General features: G+C 40.5%; 1 protein-coding gene across 1 annotated transcript in view; it reads left to right on the forward strand.

The window, feature by feature from the left end:
• Positions 1–5206: 5206 nt before the first annotated feature.
• STON2 (stonin 2) overlaps positions 5207–18397 on the forward strand; it is a 184709-nt gene continuing 171518 nt past the window's right edge. Inside the window, exons 1-2 of the mRNA XM_006864751.1 lie at positions 5207–5294; positions 9473–9748. Of these exons, the coding sequence (XP_006864813.1) occupies positions 5207–5294; positions 9473–9748 (364 nt within the window). The remainder of the gene's footprint in view (positions 5295–9472; positions 9749–18397) is intronic.

An 18397-nucleotide genomic window follows, 5' to 3' on the forward strand; every position in this document is an offset into this window, starting at 1 on the left:
TCTGATATTTTGGATGCTGGTGGTGGATATGGAGTCCTATTGTGGCACCACCATACGATAAGCACTCAACATCAAGGTCTATTTGAATTGCAAGGCCAGTGATTCAACTCACCAGGCACTCCTCGAAAACCCTGTACAGGGTTGCTATGAGTTGGAAACGACTGTACAGCACACAACAACTACAATAGCAACAACAAGCGGATATGTGGTCAGAATAGCAAGAGTACAAGGTACTATTTTATGTGGCTAGTTGGTCAGAATAGGAAGAGATCACAGATTGTTGTTTTATGTCTCTGTCATACCATCCCACAGTTGACTGTAAGCTCTTTCAACCACTCCTTGTACCCTCAGGATATAGGATTGACCTGGCACAGATTAACCCAGTACTTGCTCCCGATGCCAGACCCTGACTTTGCTGAATGCCTTGTGGTACTTTTGTGCTTGATAATTTGTTTCACAAGTTTCTGCTTGGCAAAGTTTGAGGAGCCCTTATCTCTCTTCAACACCTGATTTCTTGGATCACTCTCTACATTTAAACCTTCAGTCAGTCGTTACCCATTTCACACTGAACTTTTCTTAAAATTTTAAAGTTCCTATATCCTCCTCACTACATTTTCCCAATAGACATTTCTTCCATGGAGTGGCCTTTTCACTGACCAGAAACAACCCTCGTGAAAGCCTGCTTCTTAATCTTCACATATGCTCTTCCGCACACTTCCACTCCAGTGATCCAGAAGCCAATCCTTCAAATCCCAAGGACATCCATCAAATCCAAGAAATGTGCCTGATAAAGAACCTTTATGGTTCTTGCCCTGGCAAGTCTTCCTTTGGATAAACAGTCCTAGCTTTTCTGGCCTTCAGTGGCCTTCAGCAGCTGGTTAGTCTTAGACTTGTTTCATTTGCTCTTGTTTCATGTGGCCTCTCCCCAACTGCTTTGTTATTAGCTGCTGCTTGTAGGGTCACCACCTCAAAGGGTGCTGGTGCTTTTTCAGACATACCAGGCTCATAAACATGTATTAAATGATTGACATAGACAAATCTAGTTTTGTTGTTATTAGTCAACCTGTGTTATTAACCAGCTGAATTATTAACTGCAAGGTTGGTGATTCAAACCCACCAGCAGCTCCTCAGCATCCCTGTACAGGGTCGCTATGGGTTGAAACTGACTCAGCGGCACCTAACAACAACAACATTCTCCACTCCCAAGTTTTGGTGTATGCGGGATGCTGAGAAGGAGTTATTTCTCTGAAAAGGTAATTCAGAGACTTTAATGAATTTGTAACTATCTCTTGGTCAGTCCAGTTGATAATTTTGAGTCACTACTTATTTGTGGTGATCTAAACATCTGTTTATGATTCACATTCTAAAAATGGGGTGAGGTTTTCACCAAGAAACCAATTCCAGTATGAGTGTAGCCTCACAATTACTGGGTTTGTCTGTGGATTTCAGCTGCTGGCGTAGCACTCCTTAGGATCTAGCGTCTTATGACTTATTGGATGTGGCCTCTTTCTTGGCAAATACCTATACTCAGTTTTACAGAGCTATGATATGCGGTTGCCTGTAATAAATTTGTTCCACCCATTTTTTCTGGAGGTTGTTATTTTCTGTAACCAGGCTGTGTCTGGATCTGCCTTTGAGCACCAAACTCAAGGTAAAGATTGAATTTTTTTGACAGGGAAGTTGGGGGGATATTCTTTATTTCATTCATACTGTCTGAGTAATGGTCTTGGTTTCTCAGACTAAATATTCCTGTACCTGTAAATAGAAGGTTGCAGAATTGACCTGGACTCCACTTAGCATCTAGGAGTATTGGTTTTAAAGACACTAAAAAGGAAAACCTGTAAAACTAGTCTGTAAATCACAGGAATGAGTGGTTTCATGAAATCTTCACTCTAATTTCAGGACTTCCACTAAACATCATCTAAGTTACCTTGGTCAAGGGATTTAAAAACAGCAATGATGGCTCTAGCTGACGTTTATCAAAAGTTAGGAATCTGTCCTGTCACACAGAAAGTCGTCTGTAAGTTCACCTGCCATTGTTTTAGCATTGTGATTGCTATATCCAGTACTATGCACTTGCTGTGCATTCTCTCACTTAAGCCTTAGAAGTAGGAAGTGAGTTGTGTTATTATTCTTGCTATACAGCTCAGAAAGGCCTAAAAGAGGTTAAATAATGAGCCCCAACCCAGATAGTCTAAACCTGGGCCCATAATCTCAATCTTTAATTGCTACACTTGCTTTTCTTGGGTTTGTATTTTCCCATTTATAAAATTAGGGAACTGAACTATTGGTTTTTCAAACCTTCTAGGTCCCAAATTTCAAGGTGCTTTATCTATTACCCTCACCTATTAGCTTCTTTCCTTCCCTTATCCCTTCCCCCACTCACTTGGTATTTCATCACCATCATGGGATCAGCAGGCTGTTTCCCACATTGAGTTAGGACGCTGCATGTGTCAGCACATGGACTTGTTTTGTGCCTTTTCCTTTCTTTGTCTGTTTTATGTGCAGCCGTTGTGGTGAGAGAAGGGATCTGACTCTTCAGTTTTACGATCTTACCTTGACCTTCACTGAGGGGTACTACCATTGTATAGGGCTTGAGAGAGGCTTGGTGGACAGAAGCCAGTGGGAATCTCTCTTTGGGTTTGTGGGCTCTACATTGTGCTCTGGTGAGACCTGGGTTGTGGGCACTGCACTCTCCAGGCTGTTTGTGCACATCTGGTCTTGCAGTAAGAAAACTCTCAGGAGAGGGGCTTGGAGAAGAGATTGCTGGGCTCTCCATCCTCTATACTGCTTGGCTATCCTGGCAGACAGCCACATGGGGGAGTTTCCTAAGACACTAAATTAAGTAATTTATGTTTGTAAAGTGTTTTAGTTGGGTGGTAATCTATATATATTTTCTAGTACTTCTTGTGGCTTGGACTTAAAGTTTAATGTGCTTTGACGCCAGAAGACCTAGGTTTCAAGGTTACGTCAACCCCATCTTAGGTAGGAGCAACTATCATGTCTACTTGCAATGGCTTCTGCTCAGTCATTCTTGGGGTGCTATCTTATTACCAAAAAAATAAATAAAAGTCTGTCATTTTCCTGGGATACATAGATTCTTCTATTTAGAAGCCTGGAGGAAGTATGAGGGGCCTTCCAAAGGTTCGTGGAAAAATGAAATTAAAACAAAGTTCTGGAAATACCAAAAGTGTGGGATAAGTCACTTGACTTGTCTCAGCCCTAATTTCCTGATCTGGAAAAGAATTACAGCAATGCCTGCCCTAGGCAACTGAAGTAGTTATTTAATCAAATGAAGTATATATAGTATGAAAATGTGTTTCGACATGTAAGCATTAATTGTTTTTTTAGGAAGTGTCTTACAATGAAACCAATCATTTTAATCACACACACACACCTTGGAAATTTTAAATAGTTGGACTCTAGGTATAAATTAAAGGAGCTCTGGTAGCGTAGTGGTTACAAATCGGACTGCGAACCTTAAGGTTAGCGGTTCGAAACTACCAGCCGCTCCGCGGGAGAAAGATGAGGCTTTCTACTCCTGTAAAGATTTACACCCTCAGAAACCCTGTACAGGGTCACTATGGGTCGGAACCAACTCGACGGCACTTAACAACAAGGTATAAATTATTTATTGTAGATAATAAATAACCTGTAGTAAAATTTCTTTAACAGATTCTTTTTATGGTGTTCCATTCAGAAAGCTGTGAGTTCAGTTTTTCTAGGAACAAAAATGAGTACTGTGAACATCCAGTTAATAAGAATGGATACTGTTCAAGGTGGATAGTAGTTCTTTTGTAGAAGCATATTCATTCAGATCTTATTAACTTATATTGGTTTTTTTTCAAGTTGTAAAAAGGCAGTAAACAAATTATAAATCAAGTATCCTTCTGTATACACATAGCATGAATGCTTGTTGTTAAGTGCTGTTGAGTTGATTCCAATTCATAGCAATTTTGTGGAATTTATGAGGAGTGGCTGATGGATTTGAACCACTGATTTTTTAGTTAGCAGTCTAGTGTTTGTCCTACAGTGACCGATTTTTAAATATCAACAAAACTTTTTATTGTGGATTGAGTGAAGTTTTGCAGAGCAGATCATCAGTTTTACATTCAACAAATCAGACACCTCATTGCATCTCAATTATACTTCCCTAATGTAGCATCACTTATCCTACTTCCTCCCTGTGTTTCTTGTCTCCACACCTTCTTGTTTTTCCACTCTTCTGAATTTTGGTCTTAGGTTGGTGCTGCCCTTTTGCTCTCGAATGGTTGACCATTCTGCGGTGTTTGTGTATACCTTATTAGTGTTTGCTATCTATTGCTTGGGTGAAAATTGAGCTTGGGGATGAGTTCAGTTCCAGACCTGAAGGGTGACCAAGGGCCATAGTATCAGGGCTCCTAAAGCCTAGGTTTTATATACTAATTGGAATTGGCCTAGATTGAAAATGTGTATCCTTTCATTTAGATTTTCACAAAAGCAGATATTCCATATCTCCTTGTTCCCAGAGGGTTAGGTGACTTTGTTTGTATGTTTTTTTTTTATTTTGTAAACCATACTTGGAGATACCATCTGCAGTTTGTTGGGTTTCTGCCAAAGATTAAAATCAGGTCTGCAAACAGCTACCTGCCTAAGGCAAGAAACTAAACAGATTGAGTGGCAAAGAACATGCTTTTATTTCACCACCTGGCAAAAGACAGTGAAAATATGTACAAATTTTAATATCTTTTATACAATCATAGCATTGTATCATAAATAAAAGTATTTCTAAAAATCAATATTTGTGCAGATTAGGGAATTTTATTGCTAAAATTTGTGTGTTACTTACAAGTCAGATATGAAACTGATCCAGAGATTTTGATTCTTAAGGCGGATATTTGAGTATGAGAACTTGGGGGAAGACAGAAGCAGAGGGAAGTAAAATGTTTTAGAAACCATCTCAGATCCGGTTCCGAGCAGCATTGAAAGCCGTAGACTTTTGCGGATTGGGTATAGTTATCTTTTTACATTTTGATGTTTTTAAAACAGGTTTCTGCTTAGCTGATTAACCAAAGACAAGAGGGCTAATTTATCTACTTGCTGAGTGCTGTCCTCTGCAAGACACCTGTGACAGACCCAGGCCAAGTTCACTGCACCTCTTCCCCCAGATATTACTCTGGGGTCCACCTGAGGCTAGCAGTGTGAAGATGACCAGCACCTTCCTAGCATGACGACCTTGGACCATGTGATTGCTACCCACCAGTCGGAGTGGGTCTCCTTCAATGAGGAGCCACCCTATCCTGTATCTTCTGAAGGTAAGAAGTGCTTCCATTTCCTAAAGTGGAAAGATTGACAGAAAAGCACACTTATTATGACATCTATTTGGTCATTCTTTGTTTTGGGGACTTTATATATAATTAAAAGGTATCCGTTTGTCACTTTCCTGAGATGCATAATTCTACCACTTAGAAGCTGGGAAAATGTATCTTAGGAACTTCAGGATCCCAAGCAAGGGCCTAGAAACATTGGCTATGTTGGATTGCTCCTCCTAAGGAACCTAAGTTTCATATTTATAAAGTGCTCTGATCTTTTTAGCAAGAGCAATTTGGTTTTTTTCAGAGTTTCTAAAGCCTAGTTCTTTAGAGGCCCAGGCTCTAGAGTTAGATTGTGAATTAAGTGAAGTTTTACAGAGCAGATCATCAGTTTTACATTCGACAACTCACACTTCATTTCCTCTCAATTGCCATTCCCTCAGTGTAACATCAGGTATCCTGCTTCCTCCATGTGTTTCCGGTTCTAATCCAGGCTCCATCACACATGAGCCAGGTGCTCTTAGGTAGATTATTTATTTAACCTCACTGAGTGGTAATTTTCTTATCTATACAGTAGCAGTTAATCATAGTACCTTCCTAAAGGTTTGTGACAATTAAATGATTAATGTATGTAAAGTGCTTAGGACCGTTAATGATCAAGATGAAGATACTGATGCGTAGGGAACTAGTGCTCATGGATAAAGGTCAAGGTACTCAGGTTCCTAGTGAGTCCTTGAAATGTGACTAGTCCAAATTGCAATGAACCGTAAGTGTAAAATACACACTGAACTCAAAGAATTTGTAAGAAGAAAAAACTTAAATGTCTCCACAATAATTTTGATATTAATTATAGTTTAGAATTCTTTTTATTAAAGTGAATATAATTTTTCTTAAAATTTGTATTATTTAAAATAGTTTTGCCTCTTTTTACCTTTTTAATGTGGCTACTAGAAAAATTTAAATGACCTATTTGGCTCCCCTTTTAAGTCTAAAGGCTTTGATTGCTTGAAGATGTATCAGTATGTTTGCTACTAATAGGAGATAAGGAGGGCTTTGATTTTAAAAGAAATTTTCAGAGAGTAAATTTGGTATATTTTGGTGTACCGTTGATGAATTTTTAACATATATATAGACATTTCTAGCTCTGTCCTGAAGTGCAGTACTGTCTATGGTTGGTTGGTTATGTGCCGTGGAGTCGGTTCCGACTTATAGCATTAACTCGTCTTCCTTGTAGGTGTATGGATAATATTGTCTATGATAGGATAATATCCATACACCTACAAGGAAGACCAGTTAATACTACTGTTATTCAAATTTATGTACCAGCCACTAAGGCCAGTGGTAATGAAATTGAAGAATATTATCAACTTCTTCAGTCTGAAGTTAATCAAAGATGCCATCAAGATATTTTGATAATTACTGGTGATTGGAATGCAAAGGTTGGCAACAAAGAGGAAAGATCAGTAGTTGGGAAATGTGGTCTGGTTGACAGAAACGATGCTGGAGATTGCATATTAGAATTTTACAAGACCAGTGACTTACTCATTGCAAATAGCTTTTTGAAACAACATAAAAAGTAACCATACACATAGATCTTACCAGATGGAATACGCAGATATCCAATTAACTACATCTGTGGGAAAAGCTAATTATCATCCAGCCAAAACAAAGAGAGACCACCTGTGGAACATACCATCAATTGCTTTTATGCAAGTTCAGGCTGAAGCTGAAGAAAATGGAAAAAAATCCATGAGAACCAAAATATGACCTTGAATATATCCCACCTGAATTTATTTAAAGATCATCTCAAGAGCAGATTTGATGCAGTAGACACTACTGAGTAAAGACAAGAAGAGTTGTGGGATGACATCACGATCATCATATAGGAAGAAAGCAAAAGGTCATTAAGAAAGACAGGAAAGAAAGAAAAGACCAAAATGGATGTCAGAAGAGACTCTGAAAATTGCCATCCAGCAGAGACATGCTAATGTGACTGGAAAAAATGAGGAAGTTAAAAAACCTGAACAGAAAATGTCAAAGGACAGCTCAGTAAGACAAAGTCAAACATTGTAATGAAATGTTCAAAGACCAGGAGTCAAAAAACCAGAAGGGAAGACCACAGTAAGCATTTTTCAAGCTGAAAAGTGAAGAAATAATTCAAGCTTTGATTTGCAATATTGAAAGCTTGTAAGGAGCTCTGGTAGCGTAGTGGTTACGAATTGGGCTGCGAACCTTAAGGTCAGCGGTTCGAAACTACCAGCCGCTCCGCGGGAGAAAGATGAGGCTTTCTACTCCCATAAAGATTTACACCCTCGGAAACCCTGTACAGGGTCGCTATGGGTCGGAACCGACTCGACGGCACTTAACAACAACAACAACAACAAGGAACTCTGGTAGCGTAGTGGTTATGAATCGGGCTGCGAGCCGCAAGGACAGCAGTTCGAAACTACCAGCAGTTCCACGGAAGAAAGATGAGGCTTTCTGCTCCCATAAAGATTTACAGCCTCGGAAACCCTGTACCGGGTCGCCATGAGTCAGAACCGACTCCACTGCACATAACAACAACAACAATCAGCAAAATGGACTTCTGGTGTGGCGCTGTGGATCAGCACTGAACTGTGAACCACAAGGTCAGCAGTTCAAGCCCCCCAGCTGCTCCTTGGAAACCCTATACAGGGTCACTATGAGTCAGAACTGACTTGACGGCACTTACCAACAACATGGACAAAATATTGAATGATGCAGAAAGTACAAAAGGAGATGAAAGGAATACACATACTCAGTTTACCAGAAAGAAACGGTTAATGTTCAACCATTTCGTGAGGTAGCATATGATCAAGAATTGATGGTACCTAAGGAAGAAGTTCAAGTTGCAAAACAAAACACTGCAAACGCTCACTCCTCTGTGCTTGGAAATTTGAAGACAGCTACCTGACCAAGTGATTGTAAGAGATCTATATTTGTGCACATTCCAAACCGAGGTGACCCAACAGAATGTGAAAATCCTTGAACAACATCATTAATATCACATGCAAGTAAAATTTTGCTAAAGATAAATAAAAAATGGTTGTAACAGTGTATTGACTAGGAAATTCCAGAAAATCAAGCTGGATTCAGAAGAGGATGTAGAACAAGGGATATTGTTGCTGATGTCATATGGATTTTGTCTAAAAGCAGAGAATACCAGAAATATGTGTATTTGTGTTTTAATGACTGCAGTGGTTTTATACTTGGTGGATCATAACAAACTTTGGGTAACACGGTAAAGAATGAGTATTCCAGAACACCTTATTGTGCTCATGAAGTACTTGTATAGTGTTGAGTTATTATGAGTCAGAATCGACTTGATGACACCTGACAACAACAACAACAACAATAGACATGTGTAACCACCACCACAATCAGGATATCGTTCTTACATTTTTATTTTACATTTTTTATAAATGCTGTTTAAGGTTAAGGACCCCTGATAGAGTAGTGGATTATGAGCTGAACTGCTAACCACAAGGTCAGCATTTCAAATCTACTAGACATTTCTTAGAAGAAGGGTGAGGTATTCTGCTCCAGTAATTATTACAGCTTTGGAAATCCTATCCAGTGTTGCTCTGAGTCGGAACCACCTCTACGGCACACCACCACCACCACCACTACCATGGTTCTATGTCTTCCAGACCAGGAAAGAGATACAAAGCTACAGGAAGAGCTTGCATCTCACATTTAGTCATTAGTGCTGAGATTGTGCAATCTATTGGCTTGTAGACTCCTATAGTTTGGATTGTATGGAGTTCACATTTGAATTTAGTCCAGATAGAAGCTCTCCTGCTCAGTCACATTGTCCACCACTATCGATGGCCTTTCGCTAGTTCTACTCTCCTTGGTTATATTTCTTGCTTAGTCTTTCTAGGCATTTTCATTTTTGGCCCTAAGGCAGTGGTTTACATGGTGAATAATAATCTTAGCCTCAGACTGCCTAGATAAAGACTTAGGAATATGCTAAGGTTATATTTTTATATATTATAAGGAAAGCGATCATTTAGTAGAGAGCTGAGATTGGCAGGCTCTTTCCTCTTCTGACCCACTGTAATGGTGAGCCCCACAGTCACCCTTTCTCTATCCTTGGCTTTTTCCTCCCATAAATCAGCCTTCTTCATCACCATGGTGCTTTCTATAATCTGTTTCAGGGGGTACCGAGGAGCACCTCCCAGGATTGTCATCTTCCTCAGACCAGTCGGAGAGTTCCTCCGGGGAGAACCAGGTTGTGGATGGAGGCTCCCAGGACCTTTCCCCTTCAGAGCAGGATGACTCCGCAGAAAAGATAGGCCTCATCTCTCAAGCAGCCTCCCCTCCTGGGAGCCCTGAGCAGCCCACTCCTGACCTGGCCTCGGCCATCAGCAACTGGGTTCAATTTGAAGACGACACACCCTGGACTAGCACATCACCACCGCAGAAAGAAACAGGTGAGACAGATGGGGAGCCTAAGATGGGTTCTGGCTCAGGGGGTTGGGAGGTGAGGGAGTGTTTTCCCAGGCAATCTATAGCATGCCAGGATTCTCTTTTACCTTTTCCAGAGCTCTGAAGCATTGGCCACATAGGAGAGAACAGTTTAATCTGGTTTTATTCTATAACTAGTTTGAAATGTAAACATGGAAAAATTATGTCTTCTGGGCCATTTCCAACCTATTACCCTTGCCATAAGGAGCTCTGGTAGCGTAGTTGTTACAAATTGGGCTGTGAACTGTAAGGTCAGCAGTTCGAAACTACCAGCTGTTCTGTGGGAGAAAGATGAGGCTTTCTGCTTCCGTAAAGGTTTACAGCCTTGGAAACCCTGCACAGGGTTGCTGTGAGTCGGAACCGACTCCATGGCACATAACCACAACAACAACAACAAACAACATATATATATATATATGTTGTTGTTGTTAGTGCTGTCGAGTCGGGTCTGACCTACAGCGACCCTGTATAGGGTTTCCAAGGAGCAGCTTGGGAACATGGTAACCACAATGTCCCACCAGCTACACAGAGGGAGAAAAATGTGCTTTCTGCTTCTGTGAAGATTTAAAGCCTCAGAAACTCTATGCAGAGTAGCTATGAGTTGGAACCAACTTCAGGGCACTTAGCAGCAACATCCATATATTTATTGTTGTTGTTCAGTGCATTGAGGTACCACACCAGGACTTCATATATGTATCTTTATTGTTGTTATTGTTTTTAAGTGCCATGGAGTCCGTTCTGACTCATAGAGACCCTGTATGGGTTTTCTAAGGAGCACCTGGTGAGTTTGAACCTCTGACCTTGTGGTTCAGAGCAGTCCAGTGCTTATCCTACATTCCCATACAAGGACTCCATATATGTATGTTGTTGGATGCCGTTGAGTTGACTCTGACAGATAGCCACCCTGTTTCTGATTTGATTTGAACTGCTGACCTTTGAATTAGAAGTTCAGTGCTTATAAGAGTTAAACGAAGAAGGAGTAAATAACCAAAAGCTGGACTGGTAACTGAGTGACACCAGGGGAATTGTTCGTTTCCACCCTGGTGACCTTACTTATTTTATTGTGCATTGAAGCAGACCAAGCTTGATTGGATCATCTTTGAAACTGTCTTAGTTTTCTATTTGCTGTTCTAATAAATTACAACAAATCTTATGGCTTTTAAGCAATTCAAAATTTTGATATTACAGTTCTTTAAGAGTAGTAACATGAGTCTCAGTAGACTGAAGTGTACCCGTAGGGCTGCATTCTTTTCTGGAGGCTCTAGGGGAGAGTCTGTTTCCTTGTCTTTTAGAAACACCCAGATTCTTTGGCTCATGACCCCTTCCTCCATCGTCAAAGCCAGCAGTGCTACATCTTTCTGTGCCTCTCTTATGTGGTTACATTTTCCACTGATCACATTTTTCTGCTGCTCTCTTCCATTTTTAAGGACCCTTGTGATTATAGTGAATCCACTTGGGTACTCCAGGATAATGTCACCATTACAAAGGCTTTCACTTAATCATGTCACAGCTGGGGATGTAGGAATCTTTGGGGGATCATAATTCTGTCTCCCATCGAGCAAAAGAACAGGATTGGTGGTGTGTTTTTTGTATTTTGTTTTTCTGTTAAGTGGATATACAAGAGGGTTTCAAAAGTTCATGAAAAATGGAGTTAAAAGATAGTGGAATTGTTCCATGAGCTTTTAGAAACACCATCACAAATGTTTGGCTAAGTTTTCTTTTTTAAAGCAATTCCTTTGTTTTCCAAACATGTTTCACCACCAATAAAAACAATTTCAAGAGAATGAAGCATAATTCTACCACTAACCCAAACATTTTCATTTCTACATGACAGTGCGCATTTATACTTTTTCATTGTTAGCCACAGATTTCTTAGTGAGAGAATCATTATACTTTTAGCAATCATGGGTGAAGTGACAGGTCCAGGCAGGCTTCTGCTCTTAATGGAGAGGAAAAGTAATAGTTACTAAATACCTAACACTGGCAAGACACTCGGTTAGGCATTTGTACAAGTAGGGAAGAGTACAGAGGCATGTGTCTCAGTATTAATTAAAGACATTTACTAAATACTTACTCTCTCAGATATTATGCCCGTTGCTCTAACCACATTATTTAACTGAATTCCGACAGCAAGCAGATGAAAAAATATTAGCATTATGTTTGTTTTGTACGTGAGACTGAGGCACTGAGTCCTGAGGTTTGAGGACTTGCCCAAAGACGACGTTAGTTAGTGGCAGGGGAGAGAACTTAAAAACCAGGCGGACGGGGTCCATGGTTCTTGGAACAGCCTAGGTTTTTCTGTGTTACGTTTACCTCTTTCGGTTGCTGCTGCTGCGGCAGTTCCCTCAGCTTTGTCATGTTCCATCATTACCTGGGAGGCAGGGAGGAGAAGGGAGTGCAGGGGCAGGCTGGGTGATGTTTCTTCACTCCGCTGCCCTCAAATGGCAATGCCTTCAGGACGTTGGTTATATTCCATGTCTCTCAGATTCTTTCATATCTTGTTCATACTGTACCTCACCCTCCAAATTTCTCTGTTTGCACAACTTGGGGAGTTTTTGTTTGTTTGTTTATTTGAGTTTTATTTTTGCAAAACTAATTTTAGAATTAGTCATTAGTATATTGGCCTCATCTGACTGAAGATCTTTCTGTGTTACTGATAATGCAATCTTGTGTGTCTCCCCTCACTTAATATTAGCTGGATGGTTCACTCTCAGCTCTAACCCTCTGTGGCTATGTCCTTGTCCATGGGCTCAGGTGTTCCCAGGTCTCAGCACACTTCAGACCAACCAGCCCTTCCTCTTCTCTCTCTCATGTCCAGGTCATTGGGAGTCTATGGAACATTGTTGAACTCAGCCCATTTGTTCACTGCTGCCTTTCCCCCTCTTCCACTCACCAGTAGACCAACATGGTTGCCAGCAAGCTTACATGCCTGCTTATGTGTTCTCTTTGAGTTTCAATCTTGGAGAGGGGTTTGTCCTGAAGGGTCTTGACTGCTTGCTCTGATAGCTCCTCAGGGAACAACTTGCTTGTTCTTGTAGTTGCCAATCTGATTGCCATTTTTGTTTTGGATTTTTCCTGCTGATGCTCCCATAAAGATTTACAGCCTCAGAAACCCTATATTGTTGTTGTTAGTTGGTTCCAACCCACAGTGACCCTGTATAGGGTATCCGAAGAGCAGCTGGTGAGCTTTTACCACTGACCTTGTAGTTCAAACTGATGTTGCAGTCCAGCACATTAGCTGACAGTGCCACATACAGAGTCACTATTAGTTGGAACCAACTCCACAGCATATAACCACCAACTACCACCAAGGCCAGCTCTGCTTCAGGCAGTGGACAGGTTTCAGTATTCGAACCTAGGGACCCAAGAACCAGGAAGACTATGCAGAACCTCAGGTCAGAAAGAAATTGAGCATAAATGAAAAAACAAGTGCCCCAACCCAACCCATTACTGAGGCTACTGAACAAAGAGCTGCAAGGTACAACAGTGTTACCAAAATCAATAAGGAAGAGCGTTGGCAAAATGATAAGCTCAAATGGGCTTTAAGCCACTTAACATGTATGTTGTTGTTGTTATGTGCCATCGAGTCGGTTCCGACCTATAGCGACCCTGTATAGGGTTTCCGAGGGTGTAAATCTTTATGGGAGTAGAAAATCTCATCTTTCTCCCGCGGAGCAGCTGGTAGTTTCAAACCGCTGACCTTAAGATTCACAGCCCGATTCATAACCACTACGCTACCTATAGGGCAGACATTATTCAAGTTAGACAGTCATTACATTCTGCAGGTTGTTGGGCAGCTAGATTTTACGTTGATTCCTAAAGGGTATAATGCACATGCAGTGTCAATAAATTCATATCCATAACTGTTGACATTCCATTGAAGTAGCACAGATGTATATGCATCAAGCACCCTTGCAGTAGTAGAGACAGCGAAACTGTGAGGCTTTTGAAATTGTTGCTACTTGTTCTATTCTATTGGTAACAGTAGAAGAAGTTTCCAAGTCACTGATAATCTTACAGCATCCTAGTGTGATGCTGTACAGTAAGCACTGGACCACAAGGACAATTTTAACCTCAAGATCAGCAGTTCAAAATCACCAGCCACTCCTTGCAAACCCTACACAGGGTTGCTATGAGTTGGAAGCGACTCAGCATCACTTGTTGTTATTAGGTGTCATCAAGTCGGTACCGACTCATAGTGACCCTATGCACAAAATAACGAAACACTGCCTGGTCCTGTGCCAATCTCACAATTGTTGCTACATTTGAGCCCACTGCTGCTGACACTGTTCCAGTCTATCTAGTTGGGGGTCTTTCTCTTTTTCTCCTACCCTATACTTTACCCAACATGATATCCTTCTCCAGGGACTAGTTCCTCCTGACAACATGGTCTGAAGTATGAGAGGCGAAGTCTGGCCATCCTGGCTTCCAAGGAACATTCTGGCTGTACTTCTTCCAATACAGATATGTTTGTTTTTTTGGCAGTCCATGGTACTTTTAATATTCTCCAACACCATAACTCAAATGCATCAATTCTTCTATGGTTTCCTTTATTCACTGTCCAACTTTCACATGCATATGAAGTTATTGAAAATATCTTCCTTTGTGTCAGGCAAACCTTAGTCCTCAGACTGACATCTTTGCTCTTTGACTCTTTAAAGAGCTCTTGTGTAACAGATTTGCCTAACACAGTAGGTTGTTTGATTTGTTGACTGCTGTGTCCGTAAATGTCAGTGGCTGATCCAAGGGAAATGAAGTCGTTGACAATTCAATCTTTTCCCCATTTATATGGATGTTCTTTATTGGCTTAGTGGTGAGGACTTTGGTTTTCTTTAAATTGAGGTGCAACCCATACCGAAGGCTGTAATCATTAATTTTTATCAGTAAGTATTTGAATTCCTCCTCACTTTCAACAAACAAGGTTGTATCATCTACATTATTACAGGTTGTTACTGAGTCTTCCTCCAATCTTGATGGCATTTTTTTCTTCATATAATCCAGCGTCTCAGCTATTGCTTAGCATACCGTTTGAATAAGTATGGTGAAACAAATACATCCCTGGCATACAACTTACCTGATTTTAAACCATTCAGTGTTCCTTTATTCTGTTGGAACAGCTTCCTCTTGGTCTATGTACAGTTTCCTCATGAGTACAATTAAGTGTTCTGGAATGTTCATTCTCTGCAATGTTGTCCATAGCTTGCATGAGCCACACAATCGAAAGCCTTTGCCTAGTCAATAAAACACAGGCAAACATCTTTCTTGTATTTTATGCTTTCAGCCAAGATCCATCTGACGTCATCAATGATATTCCTCATTCCACATCCTTGTCTGAATCCGACTTGAACCTCTCACATTTCTCTGTCTCTTTCCACAGATGTAGTCAATTTGATTTCTGTGTATTCAATGTGGTGAGGCCAATGTGTATAGACATCCTTTTGTTGTTTAAAAAAGTACTTGCAATGAAGAAGTCATTGGTCTTGTAAAATTCTGTCATGCAATCTTCAGTGTCATTTCTGTCACCAAGGCCATATTTTCCAATTACTGGTCCTTTCTCTTTGTTTCCAACCTTTGCATTCCAGTTGCCAGTAATTATCAATACATCTTTATTGTATATTTTATCAATTTAAGACTGAAGAAGTTGGTAAAATTCTACAATTTCATCAACACTGGCTTTAGTGGTTGGTGCATAATTTCAATGATAGTAGTATGAACTGGTATCAATATTATCCTATCACATCATGTTGTACAAGTCAGATCTTGATCAGTATTATCCTATGACATCATGTTGTACAAGTCAGATCTTGATATGTTCTTTTTGATGATGAATACAACACAGTTCTTCTTCTGTCTGTATTTCCTAGGATAGTAAACCATGTGATTGTCAGATTCAAAATGGCTAATATCAGTCCATTTCAGCTCAGTAATGACAAGGATATTGATATTTATGCATTCCATTTCATTTTTGACAGCTTCCAGTTTTCCTAGATTCATACTTCATACATTCCATGCTCTGAATGTTAATGGATGTTTATAGTTGTTTCTCTTCATTTGGAATTGTGCCCCATCAGTAATGAAGGTTCTGAAGGCTTTACTACATTCGCATCATCACGGTCCACTCTGCTTTGAGGAGGCAGCTTTTCCCATTCATATTTTGAATGTCTTCCAACCCAAGGGAATCATCTTTCAGCACTATATCTGACAATATAGCCTGTCAGTTTGTTGTACTATGGTGGTTTGCATGTTGCTGTGATTCTGGAAGCTATGCCATAGGTATTTTAAACACCAGCAGGGTCATGCACAGTGGACAGGTTTCAGATACCAGGAAGAAGGAGAGGGGACTACTTCTGAATAGTTAGTCACTGAAAACCTTATGAATAGCTGTGGAACAGTTGTTGTTGTTATTAAGTGCCGTTGAGTTGGTTCTGACCCATAGCAACCCTGTATAGGGTTTCCAAGGAGCAGCTGATGAGCTTGAACTGCCAACCTTGGCAGTTCAGATGGCTTTGCAGTCTGGCACATTAGCCCTCAGCACTACACCAGGACGCCTGTAGTCCTTAACAACACAGTATCTTAAAATACAATCCTTTGTATAAGATTTAGAATGAGTACATCAGGATAGGAGAGGAAATGCTAGGTAGTGCCAGTGGCTAAGTGCTAGGCTGCTGACCAAAAGGATGGCATTTTCAGTCCACCCAGAGACACTTTCCCAAAGACCAGGTGATCTACTTCTGACAGATCACAGCCGTGGAAAGCCTGTGGCGCACAGCTCTACTGAAATTCATGAGGTTGCCCTGAGCTAGGATCGACTCAATGGCAGCTGGTTTGGCTTTTGTTTTGGTGGGCTAAGGACTTGTCTGTAATACAGGCCATTTATTAAGGAGAAACTGTATGCTAACTACTATACTGTTGTTAAATGCTATCGAGTAGGTTCCGACTCCTAGCGACCCTGCGTAGGGTTTTCGAGGTTTTAAACCTTCAAGGGAACAGAAAGCCTCATCTTTCTCCTGAGAAGTGGCTGGTAGGCTTGAACCTCAGACTTTGTGGTTCTTAGTACAGTGCTTATAGTGTGGAGCCACTGTACTCCCCCAGACTTTGCTATTTTTGTTGTTAAATGCCGTGGAGTCAGTTTTGACTCACAGTAGTTCTGCATAGGGTTTCCAAGGAGCAGCTGGTGAGCTTGAACTTCTGACCTTGCAGTTCAAACCAACCTTGCAGTCCAGCACATTAACCCACAGCGCCACACCAGGACTCCCCAAAACTTTACAGCCCTGTGTAATATATTCATTGAGTCAACAAGCATTTATTAAGAATCCCCTCTCTGTAGTTCTGCCAGGTGTGCATATTCCAAGGCTAAACTGCGTGGATGGTATATTGATGTAAAGTGCCATTGAGTCATTTCTAACTCATAGTGACCCTGTATAGGGTTTCTGAGGAATGGCTAGTGGGCTTAAATCACTAACTTTATAATTAGCCATTCAGTTCTTATAGTGCCACATCAGGTATGCCATTGAGTCAATTCTGACTCATAGCAATCCTGTATAGGGTTTTTGAGAAGTGGCTGATGAGTTTGAAACTCTGACCTTGTGGTTCAAACTGACCTTGAGGTCCAGAGCTTATCCTGCAGAACCACATGAGGACTGCACACCAGGTATAGTGTTTAGAATTTACCTTCAGTCCAGTGAGCTGCTGAATAAAATAGAGCAAGTTTCAGAGTCTCTTCTGACATCCATTTTGGTCTTTTCTTTCTTTCCTGTCTTTTTAAAGACCTTTTACTTTCTTTCTGTATAATATTATTAATGTTACCCCACAGCCTTCTGGTCTTTGATCTAATGCATCGAATCTCTTTTTTGAGATGATCTATAAATTCAGGTGGGATATGTTTAAGGTCTAACTCAAAACCGGCTGCCACAGTACATTGACAAGGAACTGCCAAAGGTCTAAGCTGGATTCAGACAAAGATGAGGAATGAGGATTATCACTGCTGATGTCAATTGGATCTTGGCTGAAAGCAAAGAATACCAGAAAGATGTTTACTTGTGCTTTATTGACTGTGCAAAGCCTTTTGATTGTATGGATCATGACATACTATTGCAGAGAATGACGATTCCTGACCACTTAGTTGTACTCATGAGGAACCTGTACGTAGACCAAAAGGGAGTCATTTGAACAGAACAAGGTTACACTGAATGGCTTAAAATCAGGAAAGGTGTGCACCAAAGTTGTATTCTTTCTCCATACTTATTCAATCTGTATGCTGAGCAAAACAATTTGAGAAACTGGATTACATGAAGAAGAATGTGGCATCAGGATTGGAGGAAGACTCATTAACAACCTTTGTTATTCAGATTGATACAATCTTGCTTGCTGAAAGTGAAGAGGAATTAAAATAGTTACTGATGAAGATCAAAGACCATAGTATGAGTTATATCTCAAGGTTAAAAAAAACACCAAATCCTCACCACTGAGTCAGTAAATAGCATCATGATAAATGGAGAAAAGATTGAAGTTGTCAAAGACTTTAGTTTGCTTGGATCAACCATCAACACTCAAGGAAGTTGTTGTTGTTTTTGTTCGGTGCCATAGAGTTGGTACTGACTCATAGTGACCCTATG

The sequence above is a fragment of the Chrysochloris asiatica genome, unplaced genomic scaffold (genome assembly GCF_000296735.1).
Source record: "Chrysochloris asiatica unplaced genomic scaffold, ChrAsi1.0 scaffold00070, whole genome shotgun sequence".
Classification (NCBI taxonomy): domain Eukaryota; kingdom Metazoa; phylum Chordata; class Mammalia; order Afrosoricida; family Chrysochloridae; genus Chrysochloris; species Chrysochloris asiatica.